The sequence below is a fragment of the Scylla paramamosain genome, chromosome 33, assembly GCF_035594125.1.
Source record: "Scylla paramamosain isolate STU-SP2022 chromosome 33, ASM3559412v1, whole genome shotgun sequence".
NCBI lineage: Eukaryota > Metazoa > Arthropoda > Malacostraca > Decapoda > Portunidae > Scylla > Scylla paramamosain.
This window is the reverse complement of record NC_087183.1, coordinates 2,017,833-2,033,835: the sequence shown is the minus strand read 5'-3', so window position 1 is coordinate 2,033,835 and position 16,003 is coordinate 2,017,833. Positions and strand designations below refer to the sequence as shown.

The 16,003-nt window shown below is 39.6% G+C and overlaps 1 protein-coding gene across 3 annotated transcripts in view; it reads left to right on the top strand.

Annotated features, from left to right (window-relative positions):
* LOC135089529 (uncharacterized) overlaps nucleotides 1-16,003 on the top strand; it is a 46,237-nt gene that overhangs the window by 16,135 nt on the left and 14,099 nt on the right. For all 3 annotated transcript variants that reach the window (XM_063985176.1, XM_063985174.1, XM_063985175.1), the window contains one exon: nucleotides 827-989. In XM_063985176.1, the coding sequence (XP_063841246.1) occupies nucleotides 827-989 (163 nt within the window). The remainder of the gene's footprint in view (nucleotides 1-826; nucleotides 990-16,003) is intronic.

Genomic DNA, 16,003 nt, shown 5'->3' with positions numbered 1-16,003 from the left:
AACGGTCGCTTCTTTTCGTGATATTCTAGATCAATGATATTTACAAAAAAAAAAAAAAATAAGGCAAAATAGTGGAACATTGAACAAAACTCGTCGGGCGGTTACTCCACACGAAGGCGGGCGGCTCCAGCAAGTCTATAGACTTGAATGGTAATATGTATCGCTGTTTCACATTAAAATGACTTAAGAAGTTTGAAAGAGTCTTGAATATTGAAGTAAAGCATATTTCTGTAGCCTGAATAAGCTAGAAAACAGAAGAGTTTGATGTTCGATGACAAACGCGAGCCTCTCACTCCTCACCGATACCTGCATATTTCTAGCGATTGAAGAAAAGAGTTCTTAGTAGTATATTTCTGAAGGAACTACACTCAGGAATGCCCTTCTCCAGCTCAATGCTCACATAATAGGCACACAATCGTGCGAGGAGTCCAGGAATGAGCGAGGGGCTTGTACATGGTGGCCAGCATTCCCTGAACAGCTACCCTCTTCACCGATGCTTGCGTATTTCCAATGTTTGAAAAAAAAAAATATACATATTTCTTCGTTCTTGGTAGTATATTTATGAAGGGACTATACTCAGGAACGTTCTTCTGTGGTACAGTGATCACGGAACAGGCGCATGCATCTATTGGGATCCCAGTAAACAGCGAGGAGGCTGTCATGGCCCTACAAGGGATTTTGTTCTTCCTCGTGATAATGTCTATGTTAATCAAGTGTTCTTTATATTTTATTATATTTCAGGGAGTTATACTTTTACCTATATACGTATAACTCGCTCTACAAAGAGTGCTTCTGTTTGTGACCTCAAAGACTATTTGTGTTGCAGGTATCCATGTTCCAGTGGCCAAAGTGACGTCCTCATCCCTAAACCCTGTGTTAGTCGGCGGTGAAGATAAGACTATCAAAATATTTCTCTTTCTTTCTGGCGTCAACGACCAGCTGATCGAGGAAGCGTGTCGTGTGGTTAAGGCTCTGCAGTGCCGCACAGGGTGAGTAGAGTTACCAGTTCTTACATTCGTTCCTTATTGGAGTGTGAGATGCTGAATTCCGCTGTAGTCAATACGGAACACTTTTTTATTTTTTTTATTTATTTATTTATTTTTTTCGGTGGGGGACTAGGCTACATGAATGGTCATAAAGATTAAACTTGCATTTTCAGAAATAAAATCACCTTATTTTTAATCAAGTACACATCCAGTCCATATTTTTATTTTTATTTATTTATTTATTTATTTATCTATTTATTTATTTTTTACTTATAAAAGGTCGTCCTTAGTTCTACACGATATAACTTCCTCCCCCTCCCTTGCTCTTGCCTCCACCACCAGAAGTTGGTAGTAAAGTCAGGGCAGGTTACAAGCCGAAAGAGAAGTGCCGAAACTCAGCTCGAGTAGATGTTAAAAAATTATACCATCTCAGGTGTGGTCCTAGCAAAGGCGGGTTCAGAAATAATGACGAGTGAGAAACTCATTATTTTAGATTATAGGCGCAATTTGGAGGTGGAGCTTAAGTGGGCGATGGTATGTTTCTTTAGGCTAACCTTCTTTTCTTCTGGTGCCTCACACCTCTTGGCCTACTTTCCCTTTCTATCGCTTTCTCGGCCTTGTCTTCTACATTATTACCGTTAATCCCCTTTTGTCTCAGGCTGCCTTCGCCCAGACAATTTATGGCCTTCTTCCTGTTATGTCCTGCATTCATGTTTAGCTTCTCAGTTGCTTCCTTCTTGATATCAAGTGTTAATTATCTTCCATGTCGGGTTACGGCTTGTTTTCTCCCTACTTCATCAGTTTTCTCCATTTTTTTTTCTTATATATTATTATGTCTTCTCTTCTTTCTTCTTCCTTATTCTGTCTTTTTCCTTTTTTTTTTTTTCCTCTTTCGTAACAGTACAGTATATACTGTGGTGTGGGGTCACCACGGGGACCACCCTGCTATTCCACAAGAGTTTAGGCATAGCACAGCTGGCATTTTCCACAGCAAGGCCAGGCAGCATACACTAGTTTATCCCTGCCCCTTCATAACGAGACTCTTCCCTACCCAGTACCTACTCCAATCCTTAGACCACAGCAGATACAGGTACTTCCTACGGAATGCTTTACACCCCAACTGGGTCCATACACCAATGGATTCCACCTGATGCGCCGACACCCGATACCAATGAGACTGCGTCATTTTCATACACTCACCACTGTAACTTTCCATTCACCTCTATCACGCACAATTGTACTTGCTCCTTGCCCAGTAATCCCTCTCTCATTTAGATTTATTATTCTCTTCACACAGTTCATCCACTTCAAGAGTGGCCTTCCTCTTAACTTTTCACCACACACTCCTGACCTTATTCTTGTTACCAGTTTCTTGTCGTCCCTTTTCTCCACATGTCCAAACTTTCTTAACATACAATAATCTGCACATCAAGCCAACTCTTTCAAAACGCCACTTCTTTTTCTCGATTGATTCCTTCTTAAAAATGATACACACATACATATACCAAAGCTGTCTCCCCCCAACAGTAGAGTTAGCCAAAACAAGGCACAAAAACTTTCACGGTCACACTTATTCACGCCACTTTTTTAGCTTGGCCCCCAACGGAGAGGAGAAGATACTACTGCCCTCACTTTATGGGGATCACTCTCACAGATTGTTATTATCATTATTATTCTTATTGTTGTTGCTTTTGTTGTTGTTGTTGTTGTTGCTGTTGTTGTTATCCAACCGTAGAAATGAATAATAATAATTATTATTATTATTTTTTTTTTTTTTTTATTTTTTTTTTTCCAAGTAGGAGGGACATGGGCCAAGGGCAACAAAATCTAATAAAAGAAAAAACATAAAAAGAAGCCCTCTGAGATGTTGGCCCCGGTTAGGATCCTAAGAAGTAGTCAAAAATTGAAGGATAAGTGTCTTGAAACCTCACCCTTCAAGGAGTGCAATTCATAAAAAAAGGTGGAAAAACAGAAGCAGGCAGGGAAGTCTAGAGTTTACCAGAAAATGGTTAACTCTTGCATTAGAGAGGTGGACAAAATAAGAGTGAGAGAAAGAAGAAAGTCTTGTGCAACGAGGCCACGGGAGAAGGGGAGACATGCAGTTAGCAAGATCAGAAGAACAGTTAGCATGAAAATAGCAGTAAAAGATAAATAGAGATGACACACTAGGGCGAAGAGAAAGAGGCTGAAGAAATTCAGCTAGAGGAGAGGAGTTGATGAGACGAAAAGCTTTTGATTCCACCCTGTCTAATAGATCGGTATGAGTGAACCACCCCCCCCAGACATGTGAAGCATATTCCATATATGGACGGATAAGGCCCTTAAACATAATTAGCAGCTGGGGGGCTGAGAAAAACTGGCGGAGACGTCTCAGAATGTCAAACTTTATAGAACTTGTTTTAGTTAAAGATGACATGTGAAGTTTCCAGTTTAGATTATAAGAAAAAGACAGACCAAGGATGTTCAATGTAGAAGATGGGGATAGTTGAGTGTCATTAGAGAAGAGGGGATAGTTGTCTGGAAGGCTGTGTCGAGTTGATAGATGGAGGAATTGAGTTTTTGAGGCACTGAATAATACCAAGTTTGCTATACCCCAATCAGAAATTTTAGAGAGATCAGAAGTCAGGCGTTCTATGGCTTTCTTGCTTAAACTGTTTACTTCCTCAATGGTAGGACGTCTGTGAAAAGACGTGTAGGATGGTATCATCAGCTTAGGAATGGATAGGACAAGAAGGTTGGTTTAGATCATTGATGAATAACAGGAAGAGATTGAGTGACAGGGCAGAACCCTGAGGAACACCACTGTTAATAGATTTAGGAGAAGAACAGTGACCGTCTACCACAGCAGCAACAGAGCTGTCAGAAACTTGAGATGAAGTTACAGAGAGAAGGATAGAAGCCGTAGGAGGGTAGTTTGGAAATCAAAGCTTTGTGCCAGTCTCTATCAAAAGCTTTTGATATGTCCAAGGCAACATCAAAAGTTTTACCAAAATCTTTAAAACAGGATGATCAAAACTCGGTAAGAAAAAGCATATCACCAGTAGAGCGGCCTTGACGGAAACTATACTGGTGATCAGACAGAAGGTTGTGAAGTGATAGATGTTTAAGAATCTTCCTGTTGAGGATAGATTCAAAAACTTTAGACAGGCAGGAAATTAAAGCAATCGGACGTTAGTTTGAGGAATTAGGATGGTCACCATTTTTAGGAACAGGCTGAATGTAAGCAAACTTCTAGCAAGAAGGAAAGGTAGTTATTGACAGACAGAGTTAAAAGAGTTTGACTAGGCAAGGTGCAAGCACGGAGGCAGAGTTTGGAAAACAATAGAAGGGACCCCATCAGGTCCATAAGCCTTCCGAGGGTTTAGGCCAGCGAAAGCATGAAAAACAACATTGCAAAGAATCTTAATAGGTAGCATGAAGTAGTCAGAGGGTGTAGGAGAGGGAGGAACAAGCCCTGAATATCCAAGGTAGAGTTTTTAGCAAAGGTTTGAGTGAAGAGTACAGCTCCAGAGATAGATGTGATAACAGTGGTGCCATCTGATTGAAACAAAGGGAAAAAAGAAGAAGCAAAGTTATTGGAGATATTTTTGGCTAGATGCCAGAAGTCACGAGGGCAGTTAGATCTTGAAAGATTTTGACACTTTATATTAATGAAGGAGTTTTTTGGCTAGTTGGAGAACAGACTTGGCATGTTTCCGGGCAGAAATATGAAGTGCATGAAATTTTGGTGTTGGAAGGCTTAAATACCTTTTGTGAGCCACCTCTCTATCATGAATAGCACGAGAACAGGCTGAGTTAAACTAAAGTTTGGAGGCTTTAGTTCGAGAAAAAGAGTGAGGAATGTACGCCTCCATGCCAGACGTTATCACCTCTGTTATGCGCTCGGCACACAGAGACGGGTCTTTGTCACGGAAGCAGTCGTCATTCCAAGAAAAATCAGTAAAGTACCTCCTCAGGTCCCTCCAACTAGCAGAGGTAAAACGCCAGAGGCACCTCCTATCCTAAGGAGGGATTGAAGTGATAGAGCAAGATACATATTATGATCGGAGGAGCCCAATGGAGAAGAGAGGGTAACAGCATAAGCAGAAGGATTAGAGATTAAGAAAAGGTCAAGAATGTTGGGCATATCCCCAAGACGGTCAGGAATACGAGTACGGTGTTGCACCAATTGCTCTAGGTTGTGGAGGATAGCAAAGTTGAAGGCTCGTTCTCCAGGATGGTCAGTGAAGGGAGAGGAAAGCCAAAGATGGTAACGAACATTGAAGTCTCCAAGAATGGAGATCTCCGCAAAAGGGAAGAGAGAATGTGCTTCACTTCAGAAGTTAAGTAGTCAAAGAATTTCTAATAGTCAGAGTTAGGTGAGAGGTATACAGCACAGATAAATTTAGTTTGAGAGTGACTCTGTAATCGTAGACAGGTGGTGGAAAACTCGGAAGAGTCAAGAGCATGGGCACAAGAGCAGGTTAAATCATTGCTCACATAAACGCAACATCCAGCTTTGGATCGAAACTGAGGATAGAGAAAGCAGTAGGGAACAAAAAGGGGCTAGTCTCAGTTGCCTCAGACACCTGTGTTTCAGTGAGGAAAAGAAGATGAGGTTTAGAAGAGGAGAGATGCTGTTCTACAGATTGAACATTAAATCTAATGTTGCAGAAGTTACGGAAGAAAAAGGTGAGGGGTATGTTAAGACACTTAAGGTCGATACCAGAAGAGCAATCCGACCTGGGGACATTTGTGGTGAAGTACTACTACTATTAATAATAATAATAATAATAATAATAATAATAATAAATAATAATGATAATAATAATAATAATAATAATAATAATAATAATAATAACAATAATAATGATGATGATAATAATAATGATAACAACAACAACAACAACAACAGCAACATCAACATCATCGTCATCATCAACAACAACAACAACAACAACAACAACAACAAATAATAATAATAATAATAATAATAATAATAATAATAATAATAATAATAATAATAATAATAATATGGTAATAATAATGATAATAATGATAATAATAATAATAATAATAATAATAATACCAATAATAATAATAATAATAATAATAATATTAATACCAATAATAATAATAATAATAATAATAATAATAATAATAATAATAATGGTAATAATGATAGTATTAATAATAATATTAACAATAATAATGATAATAATAATAATAATAATAATAATAATAATAATAATAATAATGATAATTATAATAATGATAATAATAATATTAATAATAATAACAATAACAATATGAATAACAATAATAATAATAATAATAATAATAATAATGATAATAATAATAATAATAATAATAATAATAATAATAATAATAATAATGTCCAATATATGTAAATACATCTTGCTGTGGTTGTTACATTTCCTCATTGATCTTTCAAACTACATGGAGAACAGAATTTTGGTGGCGCTCAGCTGGGATCGTATTCACTAAGCGGCCCTAACGTGTCTTAACTACGAAACTTGTCAAAGCGAAGACAAAATCCACAGTCTTATCACGACTTACAATAGTTGTCATAAACTGCGCGCGTCTGTAATACATCAGCGCGGAATGCTAAGACTGGTTCAACCTGTCTTCTTGTGGATTATGACAGTCTGTCAAGATGGCCGTCCCACAATACACCTAGCTCAAGAATTATATGGAAATTTCCAGTTGTATCACGCACAAATATCAAGACGTTATTGATTTGTGTTGTGATTTGCTTATAAATTGTAAAGTTATGTTAAAGGGTAATGAAGGGTAATCTACGTAGTACCACTAAGTTTTAGTTATTCAAATAAATAAAAGAATGACGAGAAGATAGCAGAAAGCGTAAAGCTTTTCTTTCTGACGTGGCAAGTTGGTGCCAACGAGGCCGCGAGTCTGCCTGCCTCCCCTGCAGTCGCCAAAAAACCACCATCAGATAAACAGTCTTATTAAAACGTATTCTCGCCGCGCTGCCGGTTACCTATAGCAAAATTCGCTAAGTTAAGAAGAACATGGGAGCTCAGAACCATCGGACAATCCCAAGGAAGCTGTCTTAGCTACGAAAACATGGCCAGCCACTGGTTTTGGAACACCAGTGATTCCAACTCACCACCACTCCCATTTCGCTCGAACCACAGCTAAATTATCAGTTATTTATAATTATTTTTAACGATGCTCTTTGCGATTATGTGTTAGCTGGGAGACACTTGAGTGAGTAATAAGGTCAAATAGTTCCCACATCTTAATTGTTTGATGGTAACCCGAATGAGGAAGACAAGATTCTTTGTCGATTACCGAATGTTCTAGAGGATTTATGTTAGATGTTTCGTGTGGCACTGGTCGGTCACAATAATACCCCCACGGCAATCCCGCTAATTGTCGGATGAGAGATTGGGATTTTCGGCGTCCTGGGGCCAGAGCTGAGATCTTTGACTACGACAGAAGGTTAAATCAGGTGCTAGAGTGGCCTCACGAACTAACCATCTTGTTTCTGGTGAGTAATGACATAAACCGGGAAATGGACCCTAGGGACATAAAAGAACATAATCAAAAAGGCATAGTCCGGAAAATGGAAAGCTGTTGTTCCTTTGAGCTTGTCACTACAAAATTAACAGAGCCGAGAATTACAACAGAACAGAGGCCAGAGGGAATGAATCAAAGGGCATATGACCAGATTAGCAGGTCCATCAACATGTCATTAAAAAGGGACCTTAATAACCACTTCCAAAGTGTCGGTCCCCCCTTTATAAAAGACATCTGCCGAGAGATAATGTACACTGGAACTGCACAGGCAGGGGACACGTGCGTTACCATCTCAGACAGTTCATAGACCGAAAGATTGGGAATGATGTCATGAGGACATATATAAGAAATTACTAAATTAACCCCAACCTGAGAACAAATTTAAACACCCATAGAGTTCAGTTGAACCATGGGTGCAAGTGACCACAACAAACAACAGGTGAGCAAACGTCGACTTTAACCAGTAAAATTGGAACAACTTAAAACTAAATCCACAAACATGTACATTAAATTTTTTTTTAAATCCTTGGAAACAAGGGCCAAGGTAAATTGCAGAGGGTTATAGATTCCCTAAGGGAAAAGCAGAGTAACTATCAGGATATTTTCGAGGCTAACTTGTTGACAGAGGAAGATTCTGAAGTCTTATACTTATCTCAGAATGAAGGCCACTCAGTTATGCTTCCTGAAAACTTGCAACGTTATAGCTGGTTGTATGATATTGGGCTGGTCTCTCATTGTAGAAGTAGGAGGGGTGTTAGTTAGTTAGATTACTTCTCCGAACTATTTCATCTTAAAATTTAGTTAATTGTTCACTATATATATATATATATATATATATATATATATATATATATATATATATATATATATATATATATATATATATATATATATATATATATAGTGATAATAACGTAGTGATAATGTGTAGTGTATATATATAGTGATAATAACGTAGTGATAATAACAAGTAATAACTTCTTGCTAAAGATAAAATTTCTTATATGTTGAGTCAACTAAAGGGTACTACCTACTTAATATATATATATATATATATATATATATATATATATATATATATATATATATATATATATATATATATATATATATATATATATATATATATATATATATATATATATATACGAGTATATATATATATATATATATATATATTTTTTTTTTTTTTTTTTTTTTTTTTTTTAATTATCCGTTACTGAAAAAAAATGACATTGCTACAAAGCTGCTAAGAGAGACTTATGATGATAAGGAGCAAACACCTTCCAAATTAGTCGATAAACTGTTAGATTTAACCATTCCTAATCGTAATTACAAGAATTTGCAAGTTTTCAGGATGTGTCAATAGCATATTATAATCCCTAAAATCAAATATTAATATTGAAGAAGCAGCTTGGCTCATAAACATCATAATACAAAGGAAACTAAACAAGAAAACACTAGAAGTGAAATACTGAGAAATACTGAGAGAGACACTTCGCCTTTAAGGAAATAGATGAGTCACTGCTGGAAATGTGTAAGAACATGAGTAATGACGAGACATCTAAACCAAATAAAACAGATTCTAATAACAAAACTTATCATGAACTGATGTAAGAACCAACCCTATAAAATGAAAGGAAGTGAATTCAAAACAAACTATTGTCCAGTCAATAAAACCAAGCCAAGTTATGGAGACACAGAAACAATAAATATCTTTTCTATCACTGAATAAGTCTGAGATACCACCCCATACTAATTATAATAACAAGGGAGCAAAACCTAAAAACTTCAACAATGAAGAAATGTGCGTTTTGTTCCGAACAGAATAACCTAGTACACTGTGGCAATTACCAAGGGTTAGAAAGGAGAGTAAATAGACTTGTAGAGTTAAGGCCTAAATGAGTCACATCAAATGAAAGACTATAAAACTAACCTGCATATGTGCTCTATATGTAAGAGAGGTATACATCATATTGCTCTATGTGAGATGATAGGGTATGATACTAAACTAACCCTTCATATGATTAAACCAACAATAGACATCCTATCTCTCCCGCAGCAGCTGCTATAGTAGAAGTAGAAATTAGCGGTCAATGACTAATGAAGTCCAAAGTCTTTTCGGCACGGGAGCACAGAAAAGATTCATAAGTGAGCCTTAAAGCCCCTAATAACAGGACAAACTCGAATGAAGATCTCGGGTTTCCTAGCCAATATTACCTGAATAAAGATTCAGGTAAAGGCCGGCCCTAGGATGTGGAAATGTATGACGCACAAATATCAGGGCGTTATTGGCTTGTGTTGTGATTTATATGTAAATTGTAAAGTTATATTAAAGGGTAATTAAGCTTAATCTAGTACAAATAAGTACTAGTAATTCAAATGAATAAAAGAATCTGATAAAAAGATAGCGGAAAGCGTAAAGCTTTTCTTTCTGGCTTTGCAAGCTGGGGCCCATGAAGCCGCGAGCATGCCTGCCTCGCCAGCAGTTGCCAACAAGCCACCACCAGATTAACATTCCTATTGAGACGTATTCTCGACACTCTACCGGTTGCCTGTAGTTAAATTCACTAAGTTAAGAAAAACTTGGAAGCTCAGAACCATTGAATAATCCCAACGAACCTGTCTTGACTGCAAAAAACACGGCCAGACTCTGGCTTTGGGACACTAATGACTCCAACTCTTTGGCTCGAACCACAGCTAAATTATCAGTTATTTATAATTATATTTAGCGATGCTTTCTGTGACTGTGTTAGCTGGGAGACACTTGGGTGAGTAATTAGGTCAAATAGTTCCCACAAATTATTTACCCAGAAAAGACGTATTGAATGAGCTTGGTGACAAAAAACTCATCAGCAAATACTGTTCATACTGTGCAGGTATTCTCTTTGTTATCGATCTAGTGATGGGAGCCTTACAGAGTGACTCAAAAAGGAGTAATCCACTCACCCGCGAAATAAAGATAATCATAACACTTAAGATATCTTGCTACTGGGAAAGGCTACTGGGAAAATATAGTTGTGCAGTAGTGCTGGCCTTAGAGGTTGTCGAGGGAGCCATCCTTGCCATAACACCATTCTGAAACGGTGTTTGTTTACATCAAGGCGCTTCTATAGGATTGCATTTACCTTATTTCAAAAGAATGAATTATTATCTTATTTATTGTCTCTTCTTGGTTTGCTGGCAAACGCTCTGACGCACTGATATACAAATTGAACGCTCTGACTCGGCCACTCCGGTGTCCTGCTTAACCTAGTTTTCTGTGACCACGTTCATTGCCATCCTCTCAACTGTGTTTATCCGACCCATTGGTCCATTAGCGGTGTCTTCCTCCAACTCCATGTTGGCCATGGCCAACATGAACACCGACATGTTGAGCAATCCATTTCGCACCAGCAAGGGGAGTGCAATCCCTTCTACCTCGGAACAATGCAACGTCCCTCGCACCGGCATTGCCCAGGAACTGCCCCCCTGACAACCCCACCGAAGCATCATTCTTGATCAGGACCTGCATTGAGACCCAGGTGTTTTCAAGCCTGAGCTCCCACACCCTTCACACCTCCCCACTTGGGAAGTACATCACTGAAGGCAGTAACCGTTGCATGGGCAATGGTTCTGCCCTGGTTGTGGTGTTGTGGGAGCACATCTCCAAGGTGCCGGTTTAGCAGGAGGACACCTTCACCTTAGGGAAGGGAGGGCCACTTGTCGCTGTGCATACAGAGGAAGTGTCACATTCCAGTGCGATCAGGTGGGATTGACTGATTGATTTAAGTTATGGCGCCGCAACATCGCTGTCATAGGACACCGCTACAAAACTTTAAAAGCACCGAAGATTGCATTTTAAAATACTGATATTAGAAACAAAATCAAAGGTATGGTGAAAGTGTTAAAAGACCACTAAAAAAGTAAACAAAAAAGGAAATGGGATGAAACATCAAAACATTAAGTGCTAAAAATGAGAGGATTGATATTTTAATGTATTATTTAATTTAATCTAATTTAATTTAATTCAATTTAATTTAAGGCGAAGGGGTGCTGATCCCACTGACACAGACCACTGTGTCTGGTGTTGCTCGTTTCGTATCCAAGACACTGACCTAGATATCTGGCGTTGTTCGTTACGTGTTCAAGACACTGGCCCCACTGACTTAGATATCTGGCGTTGCTCGTTGAATGTCCCCACTCACCCAGACCCTAAAGCCCAGCGTTATTCATTATGTGTCTTCCTCACCTGCCTCCATGTTCTTCCCAGTGCACGAATAAACTATTGCCCAATACTATATTATTGATAAAATAAATAAAAGAATAGTTAAAAGGTAATTTATAATTTGTTTAAAAGACCGGCTTTCTCCACAAACATAAGAACCTCATGTCCCTGGGAGAGAGCCCTCTCTCCAAGTATCAGTGACATCTCGAAAGTCCCACCCTCATCGCGACAACGGAAAAGATATCGCTCCCGCAGCTCCACCAGAATGGAACACTCCATTAGAAAGTGTTGCACTGTAATTGGAACTAAGCAGCCCTGTAAGGGGAACTACATTACAAAATGGTTGGGTTTCCCGGGAAATGAGGTAACCATGGATGAGACGCGTGTGACGGAGACGGGCTAGTGCAGTCTCTGAGCGATGCTCCCACACAAGGACATACGTCCACAGACAGGAAGCAAGAGAAGTAACCTCCCCCATCTTCGTAGTGGCAACCAAAGCTTCCCACCTGCTCTGCCAAATGGCATGAACTGCCACCCTTATGTAGGGGTGGTGAAATGGAATGGGGTTAGAAGAAGCGGCCCGGATTGCTGTTTCCTTGGCTAACTGGCCTATCTGCCTGTTAGGGACACTGGTTAGGTAGAGATATATTTATGGATTCTGATTGATATTGTATTTTTATGCATCTTATGTACGTATCGTCCCGTCTCATACAGGCTTGATACCCGTCCTCTTGGACTGGATATGCGTTTCTTTCAGTTGCCATACAGTGAACTTATGTATGTAATACAGATACTAAAATTACTAACAATAACTTTCCACCACTTTAATAAAATACATCCGATCATTAACACACCTTGCTAACCACAATAATTAAAATTAAATGTCTAAGTAACTTCCGTGTCACTACCTGCAACGCCACCACCACGCCTCAGTGCCTGCTGGGAGCAGCACCTCAGATCTCCCTTGCGTGACGTGGCGTGACGTTGAGAAGTGTGAGCCGTCTCTGTGTGTGTGATTGTCTCTGGTGATTCTCAAGATGACTGAACTGGTGAAAGACTTCCCGGCAGTGCCTGAACATTTAGTGACTCGCCTTTCTTCACTATGTGTATATAAATTGTATAAACTAATAATTTAGTACTCTTAAGTCACAACACCTGAAGTGTACTTACCCACAAACTAAGAATTAATATAAATTATTGATCATTTGACCACTAGCGCTGCTGATCCTGAAGTTCTACCTCTGGCACTGATTTCATGCCAGATTACCTGTGGAATTTTCTGTCGTCACTCCGCCAGTGAGTCAACAACCATGCCTTCTTCTCGTGGCTGAACAGGTATATGCTATCTGTGTCAGCGAAATCCACGAATGGTGCAGGTAACATAATGGTTTGCAGCTTGGGATAAACCTGTGTGCAAAAAATAGTGCCTGAAAACTAAAAAAAAACTACGTGAAAATGTGGGTGAGTGAAAAACACCAAACACTGTGGAACAGACCGAATGAACGAAGCATTAGAGAAAGTGAGGAGAGAAGTGGTAGTATCAACCCGCGAGCTGCACTGTTCCGCTGTCGTAGCAAAACGTAAACCAAAACAGTGGCCATGTTTACAGCTCGAGTGCCCCACTCCCACCTCTCTCGCGTGACGAGACTAACCCTTATAAATTCTCTATTTAAGTCCTTTTTTTTTTTTTTTTTTACCTTCGCCCCACCGCCCACGGCACTCCAACACCACACACACACACACACACACACACACACACACACACACCGCCACACCCGTAACTGCCTACAACCCAGCACCAAACACACACACACACACACACACACATCACCACACCCGTAACTGCCTACAACCCAGTATTGTGCTGAGTTGTAAAACCATAACTCAATCTTGTATAGAGCAACCAATTACAACGTGGGTTACGGTCTTGCCTACAAGAGGTAAGGCCCTAGAAAGATGTACGCATCTACGCAAATAGTGAGCTGTCCTGTCTGCCCCGCTTCACCGAGCGGTGAGGCTTCCAGTTCCAAACATTAACTTAGTAGGTGAGATAAGAATCTAGGTGACTACATCAACACATTAATTACACCACTTGTTTAACACAATTGTTAATGGTAATTTAAATTACCTCTCACATTTTTAATGCTCAAACAGCCTTATGGAGGATATGTGTAAAATTTATTTCTCAGCTACACAGATGTTTATTTTTTTCTTAATGTTAATGTTTTTTCTTGTAGTAATTCTATGCCGATTTCAGTGCTCATCTTTATTTCTTTATACCTGTATCTCTAATTGCGTTAAAAGCATCGGAGAACAAGGGTACAGCACTTAAATATAAGTAAATAATAAATAAATAAATGTGTGACCATACATGAATAAAATACTAACTCTGAATTGCTTGAATTAGCTGACGCATTTAACAAGCTACGCGCTTCGGATAAAACAGAGGAAAACTGCCGCTGTTGACGTAAGCCGTGACAGTAGGGGAGGAGTAAATAATTTAACTGCGGAAACTGATAATAATACTCGTGTGTTGAGAAGTGGTAACCAACACCTCTGCGTTCCTCCTACTCCTCTTACCTAAACTAACCTTTCTGTTACTTTGTTAACTGCATCAACTGCTACCATGTCTATACATCCTAATACTACTACTGCACCTAGTACTTCTACAAGTCAAGCAAGCTAGTAATCAACTCCCGCACAAATTCCTCCTCCCTTTAAAATACTAACAATGGGTTCTAACATTCGTGAATTTTCAGGCAGTGATCCAAGTTTTCCTGTCAGGGAATATGTAGCCCTTTGCGAGGCCACCATGAGCCAATGCAGCGTAGTTGCTGACAAGAACAAAATCTCATTCCTGCGCTCTGTCCTTCAACCGGGCTCCGCAGCTTCTCAATGCAGGCTGGTGCATTCACGAAACCCCAGGGAAAAAAGGCCTATGCAGCCTTCCGCAGCATCTTTTTAGCGGAATTTGGCGAAAATACAACAAGTAACATAGTACAATCTCAGTACTAATCTCAGTAGTAGAGGTCATGTATAATGAAGGTCACTCACTGCAAGGACCTTCGTGAAATACAAATGGTAGGATACCGCACCGCCACTGACTTCGTCCAGTCTCTAAGAGACAATGGTTGTTTGAAAGAAGACAGCATGCCAGTTGCAGCATATTCCAGTTCCCTGAATTCCTTGTGAGTATGACATGCCTTAAATCTAGACTTAGAAAGAGTTGTCTTTCTCACACGTACCAACCCACGACAGACTTTCACGAGTTTGTTACCAAAGTGAGAAAACTAGGGGAAACGGATGGCTTGACTGACTCGTTAATGGTTGCCGTTGCACCCAACCCAGGTGATGAAACCTTAGGAACTTCATTTGTAGCCATGGCAGTTTCAGGTAAAACCACTTACACTTGTATGTATTGTCAGCGAAAAGGACGTACCGCTGGAAAATGTTATGTACGTCTCAAGATTCAACATAAAGCGTTCAAAAATAAATCAGTTGTTTCTGGTGGAGCTTTAAAACTACTGCGCTGGAAGAAGATGGGCTCACTGCGTAAACCTGCAAGGACGGGCAACACCCTTGCCTCCAACACTACCTCTTCCTCACCTCGTGGTACTTCTGGAGAAAGACGTTACTGTACATTACATGGCAGTACAACCCATTCCATTGATGATTGTTATTCCGTCACCAAACTCAAAAGCAACATGAGCCGTGGAACAGGTGGTTCTTCTTCAGGGGAAGCCGCGCGCCCTACAAAGCAAAAACCATGGTAGGAAGGTGTGCAACTCCGACAAACAATGCTGCAGTAGAGTCTGACGACGATACTGTCATTGCGTCTTTAGTGGCCGCCTGCAGCCAAGCCAACATCATGGCTTTGTCAACAAAAAAAGGACTTATTAGGGCATCTTTTACTGTTGATAGCGGTGCAACGGTTAATGTGCTGTCTGAAAAGGCGTACCGTGCACTTAAACAAGCATCGTGTGGAAACTGATGGCCGTTGCATCCAAATAACCTGAATCTAATGGATGCCACAAGTGACATTTTGGGGTACTTCCACCATTAGGATGGATTTTTATGTAGCATCTAATTTTACCCTGCCTTCAGATGGCTTGCTGGAGCTCACGTCAATGACAGTCAACCATATGGCGATATACCCGGAGTACAGTACCGTGAAATTCCAGGGAAGAAGCTTCAGGGCTTTGGATCAATCTGTAACCATAGCTTCAAATTGGGAAAGGGAACATGAGGGTTTGATGGGTACTCTTCA